The 14,960-nt window shown below is 39.7% G+C and overlaps 1 protein-coding gene across 1 annotated transcript; it reads right to left on the bottom strand.

The window, feature by feature from the left end:
- Positions 1-4,378: 4,378 nt before the first annotated feature.
- gpr78b (G protein-coupled receptor 78b) lies at positions 4,379-10,316 on the bottom strand. Its single transcript, XM_075451609.1, has 3 exons — positions 8,990-10,316; positions 8,761-8,874; positions 4,379-7,714 (listed from the first exon to the last, which is right to left on the bottom strand). Exons 1-3 carry the CDS (start codon positions 9,658-9,660, stop codon positions 7,477-7,479), a joined length of 1,023 nt encoding a protein of 340 aa, XP_075307724.1. The 5' UTR covers positions 9,661-10,316; the 3' UTR covers positions 4,379-7,476.
- Positions 10,317-14,960: the final 4,644 nt, after the last annotated feature.

The raw sequence follows: 14,960 nt of genomic DNA, 5'->3' as shown, positions 1-14,960 counted from the left end.
TCTGGACTCATATTCTCATTTTTATCTGCCCTGTCAACCAAATTTCATATTTTGTGAAGCACTTCACAACATAGACCTAATCATTTTTAAACCTACAATGTGAATTATACTTCTAGCTTGAACTTCAGAGCAATGATAGATGGAATAAACAGTGAAAGTTGCATTAATTTTACTGTCAATGTTGCTCTTTGTTCTTTAATGTGTGTATTTTCTTTACTTATACCTCTCCTTTTTCATGTTTATTACCTTCCTGTGGCAGCAGTAAGTGATTAACCTTTACCAACAGGTTGGCTCTCGAGATATTTTCCATAATAGACCCTGGATTGAGTGGACGTTTTTTATGCTCTCTTCTATCTTAGAACCATACAATCTCAATTTAAGCTAAAGAAGTATGGCTGCAGTCGAGGAGCTGCAGCCAGTCCCACAGGCTGTGATGGACACCTGGCAGTCAAGTAAGCCTTAAAATTCTCATTAATGGAACAATGATTCTTAGAATTACCACAAAGATAGTCGTGAGACTTTTAGCTGCCTCACAAGGCGACTTAATTTGTTTCACAAATGAGATAATGTAGTGGCCAGAAGCCCTGATTTCCACCCACTTAAGTTTTGTAGACGTCGCGGAGGTCGGTCAGAGTTAAAGGGAAAAACCTACTGTATCCTTCAGTTAAATCAGAAATATTGATTAGATCCTTAACATGGTCATGTATTATGCAAAATACTGCATGACCCAGAAAATTAATGGAAATTAGGCCTAATGGGAGAAATGATCCTCTGTGGAAGGCATGCATATACATGCAAAGAGTGTTTGTTAGCATGTGTCTAAGCAAACTGCTGCTGAATAAAAAAGGTGTTGATCTGCGTGGTAGGTTGAGGCAGTGTTTGAAACAGATCCAACCACAGCTGTTTGTGGTGGACAAGCATGCAGCTGTAAGGGTTCCTGCACAGCTTTAAAGGGAGATGTGAGTTTTTGTATATGAGGACAAAAAAAGGCTCAAGCTGTGAGTTGTTAACATAATTTGAAAGTCTGCACAGATAAAGAAACCCAAGGATCAAACAGACTCTTTGAACCAGTGTAAGTTTGCTTTTAAAAAAGTCCTCCTGGAACACATAATGAAACTATAGGTAACAGGTCAGAACAATATTTAATTTTATTTTATTTTTATTCTTTAATCCTGTGCTATCTGTTGTGTATCTCTTTAAGTTTTGAAATAGCTCATGAACTGTTTAAAGGATTAAATTCCACCTACACATTCATGGTCCTAAGATGACTCCTGCTGGATTCAATGATCCACTGTTCTGATTCATGGTCGAAGAGATGGAGGCGGACCCTAATGCAGACTGGCCAGAGGCAAACTTAATGTGAACTAAAAGGTCTTTATCAATTTCCAGTACGACTGGAAATCCAAAACTGGACAAAAAGGAAGAAAAAGGAAGCAGCAGGACAAGTAAACAGTAAGGGAAGAGACAACAACAAACTGACAAATAACTGAGGGGAGCCGAGTCCTATAAATACTGTGAGAGCTGATGAGTAGAGTGACAACATTTGAGTAATTAACAAGAGACAGATGTGAATTGAAACCAAGGGACAAGACCAAGACAGCTAAGGACATCTAGGGGTGATGAAAAGATTAGAGGGAAACTAAACCAAACTAAAAACCTGAAAACAACTAGAAAGTAAACAGAACGCAAACTCTGACAGCAAAATATAATAAAGAAGACGGAAAACTAAAACAAAGGCTCTAAGAATAACTAAACCAGAGCACTGAACGAAAACCAAAGCAATGATGATGTACAGATAACTATAAAGTGAACATAACATGTGAAACCAAGAGACTAAAATGCAAAGAATAAACTATAATGATAAAAGAAAATCATAAATTAAAACCCCATCGTATGTAACAGGTTACAGATTCCTACAGTACTGTTAAATATTTACAGATATTGTAACGAGAATTACTTCATCAAAGTAATGTAATTCTTAACATTTCTAACAAATTTCTAATAAATGTCCTAAAGGGGACAATAAAGCTTTAAGTTCCCCAGCTTTGATATCCAGCACCTAATTTTCTTTAATCTACACAGTTATGTTGGAGCTATTTTATACTTTATAAATGCTAAATTCCCAGTACTTGAAGGCGTTCTTGGCATGGTGTCACAGACTCTCAGGTTGCTTACGTAAACTGTGCAATGTGAATTTATACTAAATTATATAAAATACAAAAATAGAATCAACCAGAGTACATGAGGACATGCTGCTACACACATGGAGCCTGTGTAGCTGTAAATGCAGCTCCTTGTAAGTCTTCCTGCAGCTGATGGCATTACTCTGGAAACTGTCATTTTGTTGACCCATTTCCCTCTGAAGACATTCCTGCATAGTGAAATCATTCAAAGCAGCAGAATGAATGTTTTTAAGCATAAAAATATATTGTTTTATATACTGCTTGAAACTAGTTCTTCTCCACCTTCACAATGATGTTGACATTCGTGGTTTAAATCAAAATGTCTCAATGACAACTGGATGCTCATTATAAACCTGGTGATCGCTCTATTCATTTATTTATTTTATTTTTTTTAGGGGTTGTGTGCAGTACTTATGAGTGTACTCAGAGTATTGCCTGCAGGGATGACAGCAGTGTGCTCTCAGTTTGGATAATCTGAAACAATCCCTCAGGGCGAAGCCAGGCTAAAAGCTGTTTCGAAAAGGGCCACAGAAGAGCAAATTTCTGCTTAAAACAACTAAAATTTCACATCAGTTCAAGTAAGAGCTTTACGGTGGATTTTTACACTGCGTCACTTATGAATCAGACAGTTGTTTACTTTATCTGTTGATGGGATTACAGTTAAATTCTATACAAACACTCCGTTATGGTTCAGAGGTTCTGGTGGTGCATTTTCTTAACCACAGAACGTCCATGTTGCAACACAATCCGTGTAACGCAGACCCTGTTTCTCGGATCTTGTGCAATTGTCTGATGCAAAAATGATGTGCAATTAAAATCACTATATATAACTGTAGCTCAAACAGTATGATATCTTTGTTAAGTGTAAGATTGTTGGCCCTGTTCCTCGTAAATTTCAAAAATTCCCCCAAATAAGTGGTCAAATAAACAAATAAATCACTTTAAACTAAAATTCCAGTTAGATTAATAATTTCCCTTGTAATTGAATACCTGCACACCATTATTCACCACCATCAGCTAATTAATTACAGCTTAAATGATCACGATCTAAGGTGGCGTAAACACAATGCCTTTCGGCCATCTCAGTGTTACAACTGTCGTTGTATACATTGTGTGGATTTTCATTCTTTTATCAAACCATCTAAAATATCTTCATAAATGTCTTTCTAAATTCATCTTGAAAAACATCCTCTTCAACAACAAAAACAATCTCTCAAAAAAAGTCCTCCCTTTTGTTCATTGTGAACTGAAGTGTGGGAGGGTTTGAGGTATTTACAATGAATGCAGCACCTGTAGACGATGTAGATTTTCTCTGAGGTAGACTATCATTATGTTCTCCTTAATGATACGTTTATACTGAATTACAACTGAGTGCCTGAGGAGTTATGTATAAGTATATATTGACAATACGTTTTCAAAAGAGTCGCTTCAATCCTGAAAAACTTCAGCAGCTGCAACACATTTTTTCTTATGCATACATTTTCCATTTGAACAATTTTAATTGCCAGTTTCTCCTTTATCACACACTGATGATTGGGGTTAATTATTATGTGTTAAAATAGCCGAGCCCTGGCTTCACTACAACCCTGAGCTGCTTTTAGCAAGAACTGCTTGAATTCAGAGGTTCAAGTTATTGAGTGAGCCGCACAGAATCCGAGATTCCCTCACAGCATGCTGCAGATAATTAGAGCTGATCTGGATCCATGCATGAAATGAAGCCAAAGTCATTAGTGATTTAGAGTAAACTAATTGATGTAGACGATCTTTGACCAGTCTCTTTAATCAAACTTGGCAATGATACTGCTGCAGGTTGTCCATGTGACATCACAGTCATTTTTAATGTCTACTAGAATATAATTAGGGCCATGAGGATCATAGATGTATCACGATGGGATGCATAAGCAGGTGTGGAGCTGGTAGCGAAGCTAAATCAGTTTTATTTGACAAATAATGGTCATACTATGTCATATATTAATCATCATATCATCTAATATGTTTTTACAAATCTGCTCAGCTTTTGGAATTGAATACAAATACTGAATATTGCCGTTTCCACAACGCTCATCAAATCATCTGAGTAAAAGTCTTTCCATTCGTCTTTCAGTGACCAAGACTTTTAGCTCTACTCGTAAAATCAAATTCAATCCTGAAATGAAGCATGATGGAACTTAAGGACATTAGCCAGAGCAACAACATTTCTGTGAAACCATAAATACTTTTATTAGCCTTATAATTGACAGCTTTGATCGCACGTATTCCACTAATAGCTAATCACTCTGCCAAAGAACAGCATGTGGCTCACAGGAGGAAAAATACATGTGGATAAAACACATCCAAAAAACAGATTTTCAATAGTAAAGCAGCTATTCTGGTTGACGTATAGAACAGCTGAAAAAAGTCACATCTTCACATCTGGCACAAACACTTAACAGTGTGTTTTAAAGCACTTTGAGACCATTGCTATGCTACATCACATTGCTCCCCATTTATCTAGACGAAAGGTTGTTCCTGTACAGTGCAAAATATATCATAACATTGTGTAAATATCCATAGAAACATTTTGTCCAGTCAACTGGCAAAACAAAGCACAGTTGTACAAATGCATCGCAGTTAAAAGTGGGCTAGCTAGTACATTCAGTTACAAACTCACACTTGAGTCTGGTGATGTGTAATATTTTCTTACTGTCAGCAAAACCCATGAAAAGATAGAAAGTGAAGATTTAACTGATGCCACTATGACTAAAAGACGTTTACGTTGACCTCCCACTGAGCCATGCATCTGTGCCGCCACATTTTTGTCATTTGTGAATTGCTATTTATATTTTGCTCAGACTAAATGGCACTGGAACCTGAAACAAAGATTCAACACCTACCATTCCGTATTAGAAGACAGACTGTGAAGCAGTCTACATGTATTCGGCTGATCATTTTTAATCACCTGTGTCCCAGGGATCTTCCTCCAATAATAGCCTGTTGATTGCTAGGAGCAGAAATCTGTGGAGATTTTTCAGGAAATACCCAAACAGCACCACCAGTAGGAGAGACTAAGAACAATCGCTCATGTTAATTTAGAAATAAAGTATGATTGCACCAACAAACGTCCAGCTTTCAGCTCAACACAAAGTCCAACTTAGAAGCACAAAACACAAATGGTGTCATCATAAAGATGAATACTCTGTTCTTAGAGGGAGACCTTTAACTGATTTGGGGCTTTAAAACCGACCCAGAGAGAAACAAGTACAGTAAAGTATATATAATACTGCGTCTTTTGTGATGTAAAATATAAAGTAAAGCTACAATAAGAGTGTAACTTTACCAACATTTATGTTCGGTCACGTGTGTGTGTGACATCATAAACTGTGTAGAAGAATTGGACGTAGCCACAGTGACATCACTCACAGGTTGGTTCTGGAGTCACGACTTCAACATTTAGCTGTAACCGTTTATTTGGGATCCAGACGTGACCATATTTGGGCAAGAGGGTGAACCTGGGGTGCTTGTTTGGACAAATGTGTACATTTGAGATGAATGTTGAATGCAAATGGTGTGTGCACACAAAAGTCAAAGAAACGTATAAAAGAGGGATGAGAGCACCTCACACATTCTTCAGACCATGCGTACATACATTCTTGAAACAATTCAAGCCTGATAGTGGAATGGACAAAAAGGCAACACAATCTAAACTATTAGGTATTCTTTTTCATATTATCTTCTTATTCAACTGTGGGAGCTATAAATAATTCAGCCATACGTCACGGTTGTGTGTCAGGGTGGCGTTGTTGAAAGATCTTGCGAATGAGATATTAAGAAGAAAAGAGGCTCATGAACCATTGTCGGTTTCATAGGACTGCTTATTGAGCTGTGTGGTTAATTGGCTCCACAGCAGCCAAGTCGCTGCCTTTGCATGAGGTGACGCACTTTTTGGCCTCTAATTTGACCATTTCTTCTTTACCTCTGCAAGGTCCTTTGCTCTGAACTTGCAAAGCTGATCATTTCACCATTCAGCTGTTTTTGATTCCTTCATGATCAGAGAATCAGAGAGTACAAGTGCATTTTCACAATGACTGAGATTCTCAAAGGAGAACCGCACATGTGCTCGTCTTTAAAGATTTATGTAAAAGAATTTGTATGTGTATTCTGTACTTTTCACACACGTTTAGTCATAAAACTATGCAGAATCTTATGAATCTGGCTCAAGATCTCTATCTAATAACTTGAAGTTTTCGTTGGCATAAAGAGGACATCCTGACGTGTCTCAAAATAGACCCTTTAACAACATCAACATGTTAGAAATTTCCATTTTCCAGTTCTCACAGTGACAATCCTGCCCAATGTGAGATTATTATTTAATCAATGACATTCCTCTCCTCTGCCTGCTCTCAGTTGGTCTTCTGTCACTCCAATGAAGGCAAAAGAAGTGGCTGTGGAAGCTGTAAATTGTTGTACTTTTTTTTTTGCCTTCTTGTGCAATTTGTTGACAGTATCAAAAATATAAACTATCACCAGACTTATCCTGTAAATGCTAACCACCTTTTGCTTCTGAAACAACAGAAGCTCTGAGAAATTTACAGTACACAAAGTGCATCAATATTCAGTGACTGACAAGACACTGCAAAGTAGTCTAACACGGTCAATACGGAACATGGCTATAATGTGCAGCAGTTTAGTCTCCACATGTCGGAGACCATTAATTCACTGAAGGTATCCAGAAACAGGAACAACACATCCTCTCTCCTCTGTGCTTCTGTCTCTGTGATGCAGCTGGGCTACAACATGTGGATTTGCCAAAATAAATATAAAGTGGTTGGTTCAGGACTAAAAGCCACATTTAACAGGTCTCTCAAAGTGTTGAAGAAGCCCATCTCCAGCTGTGTGGTCCTTCAGATAACCTGAACCCATGACACGCTGGGTGAAATTGATTGGTTTGATCTGTGTGTGCATCTGTGTGGTTTGCTGTCGCTGATGAATCACAGATCCCTTGTTTACCAATACTATCCTATCCCTCTTTGTCTGTCTTCCCCCTCACCTATCCCTGCTTCATCTTTTTTCCTGTTCATCCTCCCCCTCATCGCTGCCTTTTCATTCTATTCCACCCACTATCTTCCTTATTTTTTGCTCTTTCTTCACCCTCCACCCACAATCTGTCCCCTGTCTGAGCTCTTTTTTTACCCCTCCCTAACAATATCCTGTCGTCTCTCCTCATTCCATCTCCTCCGCCCACCTTCTTTCATGAGCCAACCTTTATTTTTGGCCTGCGCTGGGGTGCATATCTGTCATGTCCGTGCATTTGCCATTAGCTGATCCTCTGGAGACAGTAGTCGTTCTCCGTGTCTAAAGAGCTGTTATGGCCAGATGAAGGGTACAGGTCACGGCGGAGCAGCCTGTTGACGACAGTAACCAGGACTTTCTTGTACTGCTGACGTAGGAGGGAGTAGGCAAAGGGGTCGGATGCAGCCTTGCTGTATGTCAGGCACTTACTGATGATTCCCCAGTGGCGGTTGATGTCAACAAATGGGAGAAGCTCGGCCAACCTAAAGGGATATCGACAGAAACATTAAGCACAGAAATATAAATTCAGGTGGAGTTGAAAGGTTTTTTTTTTTTCTGGCGTTATTGTCAGATGAGTAGTTAAGACCGAACCTAAAATGTTTTTTTTTAGTTTAGTTTAGTCTAGATTTTTTTTCATTTCAATCCTCCTTAAAATTAATTGTATGGATAAAGTTAGATTAAAAAGAAAGTGGGTAAACAGAGATGTTTGACAAAACACTTAAATTAAATCAAAGCACACGAAACAACGTGAAGAGGTGGCATAAAACACTTTACACTTTAATTTGGCACATTCCCCAAACATTTTCATAAGGATCCTCTTGCTCTGTTTGAGATGATGCTGCGTGCTGAAAGTGAAATGGGGACATGAGTTTACCACTGAGGTGGAGAATACTGCACTTCCCAAGCACAACAGGCAACATGTGTGCAAGCCTGATCTAAAGTCATCAGGAAGCTTTCGGTGGGTCAGGTGGCTACTCCAACAACCAGAACACGTTTCCTCGTTAATGTGTTCTCCTTCCTCCCTCACACACCACAAATGTCAAGCTGATGGATCATCAGCACCACTCCAGGCTGACAGCAGATTTGTGGGCTGCTGTGGCGGTTCTTTTCTCCTTGAACCACATCTAGTTGTTTGTACCCCATCCATTCTCCAGCACTTTTGTGATGTTTGTGTTCTGCTTGCATGGCAGCGTGTACGGTGATGAGCAGGTGACTAATCGTATGGTTCAGAGGGCATGCGCAGTGTGGCTTGAGTGAGTAAGAAACCACAATGTGATTGTTCTCTTGTATTTCATCTAACGTTGTGACAGATGTGTCATATGCGTGCTGCACTGGTCTTTGCAGGATGGCAAAGCTGCTGAGTCTGGGTGCAGAGATTAGGGTATTTACTCATTTATAAGAGCAGACTAGATAAAGGTAATTGTTTGAGCTGTATTACATAAGTGGGGTCATTAATTTTTTAAACTGCTGCACAGGAGTTTTTTGCATTAAATCAAATTATTTATGAGTTACTTGCAGGTTGACTTACCTTGTAATTACATAGGGAGCAAAGCAGATGATAAATGAGCCGATGAAGATGCTGATCTTCTTTGTGGCTCTCTGCTTTCTCCTCTTCTGCTCCACTAAACACCTTTGCTTCACACTGTAAACAGCAAACGCATTATTCCTTAATACTTAAAAAAGAGTGTATCAAACATATTAGGCCCATATGTGGCCATATGACAACGTTGACATAAGGAATGCATGAGATGAACTACCTTGGGTGAATATCGACCAGCAGGAAAAGAGTCTGCATGGTGATTATGTCAATCCTCTTGCAGTGAAACCTGGCGACTTTCAGCACTTTTAAATAAGTGAAACACAAGATGAGCAGGGAGAGCATGAAGCTGGTGGCGTGGAAAACGATGGTGAAGATTGTAAACTTAATCCTGTCGCTGCCCTCCTGGCTCGACTGCAAGGTGCAGGACGCGTACACGTCGCTGTAGTCGACCCAGGAGAAAAGCAGCGCCGTCAGGGAGAAGGTGAAGGAGTGCAGCCAGGAGTAGCACACCATGATCAGCGCGTCCTTGTAGCGCATTTTAGTGGCGTAACTGAGCGGGAAGACCACCGCTATCCACCGGTCTATGCTGAGAGCTGCCATGCTCAGCATTGTGTTTGCAGTCAGAAAAGTCTCCAGAAAGCTCACCGTGTGGCAAATGCAATCCCCAAAAGGCTGCTGGTGTCTGATAATCCCCACCAAAGTGGCCGGCATGTTTAAAACAGTGATGAGTATGTTGCAGAAGGATAAGTTCATGGTGAAAACACCGGGCACCTGTCGGCGTATCTCGGTGCTGTTGACGAAACATAGCAGCACCAACAAGTTTGACAACAGAGAGACGACCGCGACCACGACGATGTACAAAGCGAAAATAATTTCAGCAAAGTCCATGTCTCATGCCAGAAAATCCACTTTGGGGTTACCTATTGTGGCTAATAAGTTCTTAAATTCAACCATGATCACCCGTCGCTGCTGTCTCCAGCAGATCCCCAAATTAATTTCAGTTAAATCCTTGTGCGTCCCCGCGCCGCCGTCCTCTCCAACTTCCTCGAGCGCTATCCAGCGTGCTGAACCATAGAGCTGCTGCCACCATCTCAAAGCTCAAACTTGCCAATTATTTCCCATCAACATCCGACAGGAGCACAAAAGAAGCTTTGGAAAGTGAAGCAAATCGCGCGGGGCTCGTCTTTCAGCAGTTGATACCGTTTAACGGGGAGCAGGCGAATGTAGATCTGGTGAGGGACTGAGGAGGATCAGGGTGGAGAGCAGCATGTCCATTGAAGTGAATAACCTAGATATCGCGTAAAGAAACGACAATCACCCTAAGAGGCAAGGTAGGCAACATGTCTCAGTCATAAAACATACTAACTCAAAACTTCTCCCCTGAATGTTGGCTGTTTATTTTTTTCCTGCGAAAACTTGGGCGCATTTAAAAATCGATCATCCCGCGTAAGTTATTCACATGCGGGTTTATCTATATGGCACTGATCCCGGCTTGCTCAAAACCAGAGTGAAGATGGAGGCAAAGGACGCAGAGAGACCCCGGAATGTGCTCCAGGATAATTGGAGACGCGTCTCCCTCACCAAATGGCACCAGGTGCACACACACGCAGGCGAGGCACGAGGCAAATCCTTTTTCTAAAATGAATTATTTATATCCCCACGTTGATTTGATAATTTGTGTCTGGTATGCAAAAATACACAACAGGACTGGACTGACATTCACCAGAGAATGCCCTTGTTTGTATACTACTTGAAATCACAGTTAGTTTTTTAATGGCCGGTCAGTGTAACTTTGACGTGAACAATTCAGATTTTTATCATATTTTTACACCATTAAAGGACGTGGCTTTTATTGCTGAGCAAAAGTCTTAGCCAACACCAACCTTCTCCTTACCTTTTCATTCATTCTTTATGATTTAACGAAACAAAGAATAACTCCTCCCTACCTGTGGACATTAAAGGGGGCAACAAGCTGTTTCATGAGCAACTTTAGTAATAAAATGTGAACTACACTTCTATCCAATCTTCCATTAAAGTAATAGGATTATGAAAGCAGACGACGGCCAACAGTTTGAGAAATGTGATATGGAATAGGTATGAGATGAAGCCATTTAAGAGGAATTTGTGTGTCCATTTGTTAATAAATGCCGGTAACTCATAGGTTCTCATGGGTTTCACAATCCAATAAGCCATCACATCAGTATCAGCAGTTATATGCAAAATGTCATTAATAAAGAGTTCACTTCCGAATCAGCCATCTATATAACAAGATTTTTGTATAAATGCTTCACAAACCTTTCTTTAGGTGCTTTGCAAGCATACAGATTATTAACTTCATAACTTTGTTTTTTATTGTTTATTGTATAAAGGAGATTTAAAGAACTGGAAATGTATTTGATAACCAATATCTGGGTCATTGTTTACAACTTTTAAACTATTTGTAAATGTTATAATAAAAACATGGAACCCTAACGTTGTACTAATTATTATGTTTAGAACTGATCTACTAGACTTTAGTTAACTATTCAGTCGTAACTTAACATTTATAAATGTCGTCTTTCTTGAAAAAGGTGTTCAAAAAAAGCCTATATTCATTTCCAATTCTTTGCTTTGATTTATACATTTTCATTATTCATTATTTATGAATGAGCTGAACTCCCTTCAGCTGAAACAAAGCACTTCAGCTCCCGTTTACCCCTCTCTATTAACCCCCATTCATTTGATTGACAGGCTCTGCAGAAGCCTTTACTTGAGAACACAACCTCATCCTGCGGGTGATATGGAAGTGAAGCTGTGAACTGTACAGCCCATTAGGACCCATGGTGACACAAAGGTAACAAATGATTGAAAATGAAATAAATTAACCTATAATGGGCAATGTCACATTCCAGATCCTTGACACTTGGTGGTGGTGCTTGAAAATCTTCTTCAGAAATGTGATATATGTGGTCTGTTTTGTATTCCCAAATCATTTTTCTTTCAGGACAAATGGGTTCTTCAGGGATAGGTAAATTAATCATAATTTTTACATCACTGTGTTTGTTTGTTTGATTATTACAGGGGGAAAAAAACGTATTTCAGTCTAAAACCTTGTATAGAGGAATTTTATCTTGTGCTTAATTATTTCAAAGGTGAAATTTGTCTGCTGTCATGTACCAAAGCAAACATAGCAAATAAAATGCTCTGTTGCTATCAGAGTGTGATAGATCACTGTAAGGAAATGCCATAAATTTACAGTAAATAAAACTAAACCCCCAATCTTCCACCCACTCTCACCGAGTAACTCCATGAGTGCAGTGGATTGATGAAGAACTTTGTTGTCACAAAGATGATCATCTTTATCTCAGGCGTTCTTTCTCGAGAAGTTTGTGACAAGCACAAAAGCAGAAATAACCTGCTGAACAAACTTGCTTTTTGGGAGACTTCCTCAACACCACAGGGGCTTCAAGTCATAAAGCGATAAAGAGTACTGTTGGTGCATAAAGGTCAATGATATTGATGATAATGAGGAATCAGTAAATGTATATATTAGATGCATCATTGCACAGCGAAGAGGTATTACAAAGAGCTCCAAAAACTGATGTAGGTTTTTACTTTGTTGAGATTTATGAATCTTTTTTTAAAAAGCAGGTTTTAGTACCTTCTGTAAACAAACAGTCCTATGTTCATAGATACTGTAAAGTTACATTCAGCCGACAGTAATCCTATGGTCACACCATCATTGAAAATATATTCTCTTAATACACTCTGTAAAAGTAAATGCAGTCTTAAAAATGACAAATACTAGTTTCCCTGCTGCCACCATCGTGCTGTTGTTTTATAGTTTACATTAAATAAATGCTGGCTTGGATGTGGCTTAAAAATTTTCACGACAGTCTATAAAGCTGCTAGTTTCCGCCTCCCACATTATCAAAGTGTTCTTTGCAGGAAAGTGGCAACTGACGGTTTTATGTGATACAAAACATCGCAACAAGGCACACAGACAGGTAGCAATGTTGGGGACTCGCAACTGAAGCAATTAACAACTTTTGAGATTTGATTGTGTAATTGTAACAGTGACCTGCATGACTACTCTATGCTCTGGAGTGAGACTGCGTTGGTCATGATATCTCTGTATTTATGTATTTACACTTTGTGTATTAACACACATTGTGACATTTTTTGTGGAATCTTAAAGAATGGCAGATGCAGGATTTGATTACCAGCACCGCATGTTTAAAATGGCACCTGATCCAGGTTGAAATAACATTGTGTAACCAGGGACAGAAGTGCTCTTCAGAAATATTAGTGCTTGTTACTGAGTCATGTTCAACTCCGGAGAAGCTCGTGTAGACGGTGACTCACTGGGGTCAGACACAGCCTGCAGTGTTTTTTTTTCATTTTCGTTTGCTTCATCCTCCCACTTGCTTTTAGGCTTGTGCCTGAATCCCATCCCCTCCAATTAGGTGTACTGGTTTATTTATTTAAGAGTGATACGGTATCAGAGAATTCACTTTACTCTGGGCTTGCTGCCTTGTTCACAGCAATCATAGCTGAGCGTGTAAAGTGAGGAGGTGCATCATCATTAAGTATAGTCTCGGGAAAGCCTGAAGCAAACTATCGGTGAAGTGGCTGCCTCCTAAAAGCATCACAGTAGCGACTGATTAAAGTCTTTCTGCACACTGTATCTCAGCTGTAATGAAGCAACTGCAGCATTGAGCATGTGTATCTGCCTGCATGTGTTTAGGTGTGTTTTGCCATGCACGTTTTAGTATCCAAGAGTCAAAAAGTCAGAGAGACAAAGGAGCAGCGGGTGATGTCAGTTCCCTACAAACAAGAGATCAAATGCCTGGGAGAGAGCTACAGATGGGCTCCTGGGAGAGAAGTGCAAAGCTATTTATAGACCTGATGAGGTGTCACCTCCAATATAACTCTCAGCACCGCTGTATTATCTAACCGATGTATCAGAGGGAGGCACTGAATGCAGCTTCCGAGGCCACAAATGAGATTGCTTTTACAGGATGCCTCTATGTGTTTCGAGGAGTCATCCCCAACAGTTTTAGGTATCCTCCAACATGCCTCAAGACCCTGAAGCAGTGTTAAATTCAAATTCGTTTAAACGCTTCAAGGAATCAGTGAATTATCAGCCATTCGGGAATAATTGAAGTAGTTTAGGTTAGGAAATGGATCTCTTCCACTGTTTCAACCCCAAAAGTAGCTTGTCGGAACAGTGTTTTTTTTCTAACATGGAAAAACAGTCTCAAACAAGCCACTTAAATCCGTTCTCTATGGTCTTTGATGAATACACAGAACCGGTCCAGTAACTATCACAACCACTGCAAGACAAGCCTGTACCTACGGCTAAATGAAGGGATGCCGTTACTCTCTATCCTATAGGGTGTGTTGGATTACAATTTTGGGTAATTACTACTTTTTAAGACGGTTAATGAGAATAGGCAGAACTCACTTTTTTAAAGAAAAACAGAGTTGTGCCTATTCTTGTATCCCAGAGCCCTCATTGACGATTGGCATGAGCTCAGGTGAAAAGAAAATAATATGATCCTCTGCTCTCTGTCTTTAGAAGATAAGCCATTTTGTGGTTCGGACTGTTGGCTACACATGTAAAGCTGTTGCCATATTTTCCGAAGGTCCGCAGAACACACAGGTCCTGAATGAATTTATCAAGTGGGCAAAACACATATCACTCGGCTTTAGATTGTTGTTTGCATCCTAAATTAAATCACGATCAACACAACGGCTGCTTTTTTTTGTGGCGAAAAAAAGACTGTGTCACGCCACGGGACTCATGTTTTAAGTCTCAGGTTTTAGGTTACGTTTTGATTTTCAGTTCATGTCTTGGTTTTGAGTTTTAGGTTCCCCTCACTTCCTTCACTCAGGTCATTAGTTTCATTCACATCACCTGCACTCTGTCACCTGCTGCACTCCCAGCCCTCTATTTAGTCTCCTGTCTCCGCTGTCTGTTTGCCGGATCTTCGTTAGTTATTCCTGACCTGTTTGTTGCCTTACTTACCTGACCTGCCTGCCTTGTTTCCCTTGTTAACCTGTTTATTCCACGTTTACCAAGTTAAGTATTTATTTATTTATTCCCATGCCATGCTAAGTTTTTTGTTTGCTTTTTACAGCTACATTTTTGAATCCGGCTAAGCCGCGCTTTCTGTTGGTATTTTGTTTTTGTGAAATAAATCCAG

The sequence above is a fragment of the Odontesthes bonariensis genome, chromosome 19 (genome assembly GCF_027942865.1).
Source record: "Odontesthes bonariensis isolate fOdoBon6 chromosome 19, fOdoBon6.hap1, whole genome shotgun sequence".
NCBI lineage: Eukaryota > Metazoa > Chordata > Actinopteri > Atheriniformes > Atherinopsidae > Odontesthes > Odontesthes bonariensis.
The sequence above is the reverse complement of the archived record's forward strand: the minus strand, read 5'-3'. Positions and strand labels throughout refer to the sequence as shown.

Excerpts from the sequence above, each read along its gene's own strand:
- gpr78b (XM_075451609.1), bottom strand. The coding sequence starts at position 9,660 with ATGGACTTTGCTGAAATTATTTTCGCTTTGTACATCGTCGTGGTCGCG. Across the intron at positions 8,875-8,989 it reads CTGGTCGATATTCACCCAAG|TGTGAAGCAAAGGTGTTTAG; the intron begins GTAGTTCATCTC and ends TGCTGTTTACAG. Across the intron at positions 7,715-8,760 it reads GCTCCCTATGTAATTACAAG|GTTGGCCGAGCTTCTCCCAT; the intron begins GTAAGTCAACCT and ends ATATCCCTTTAG.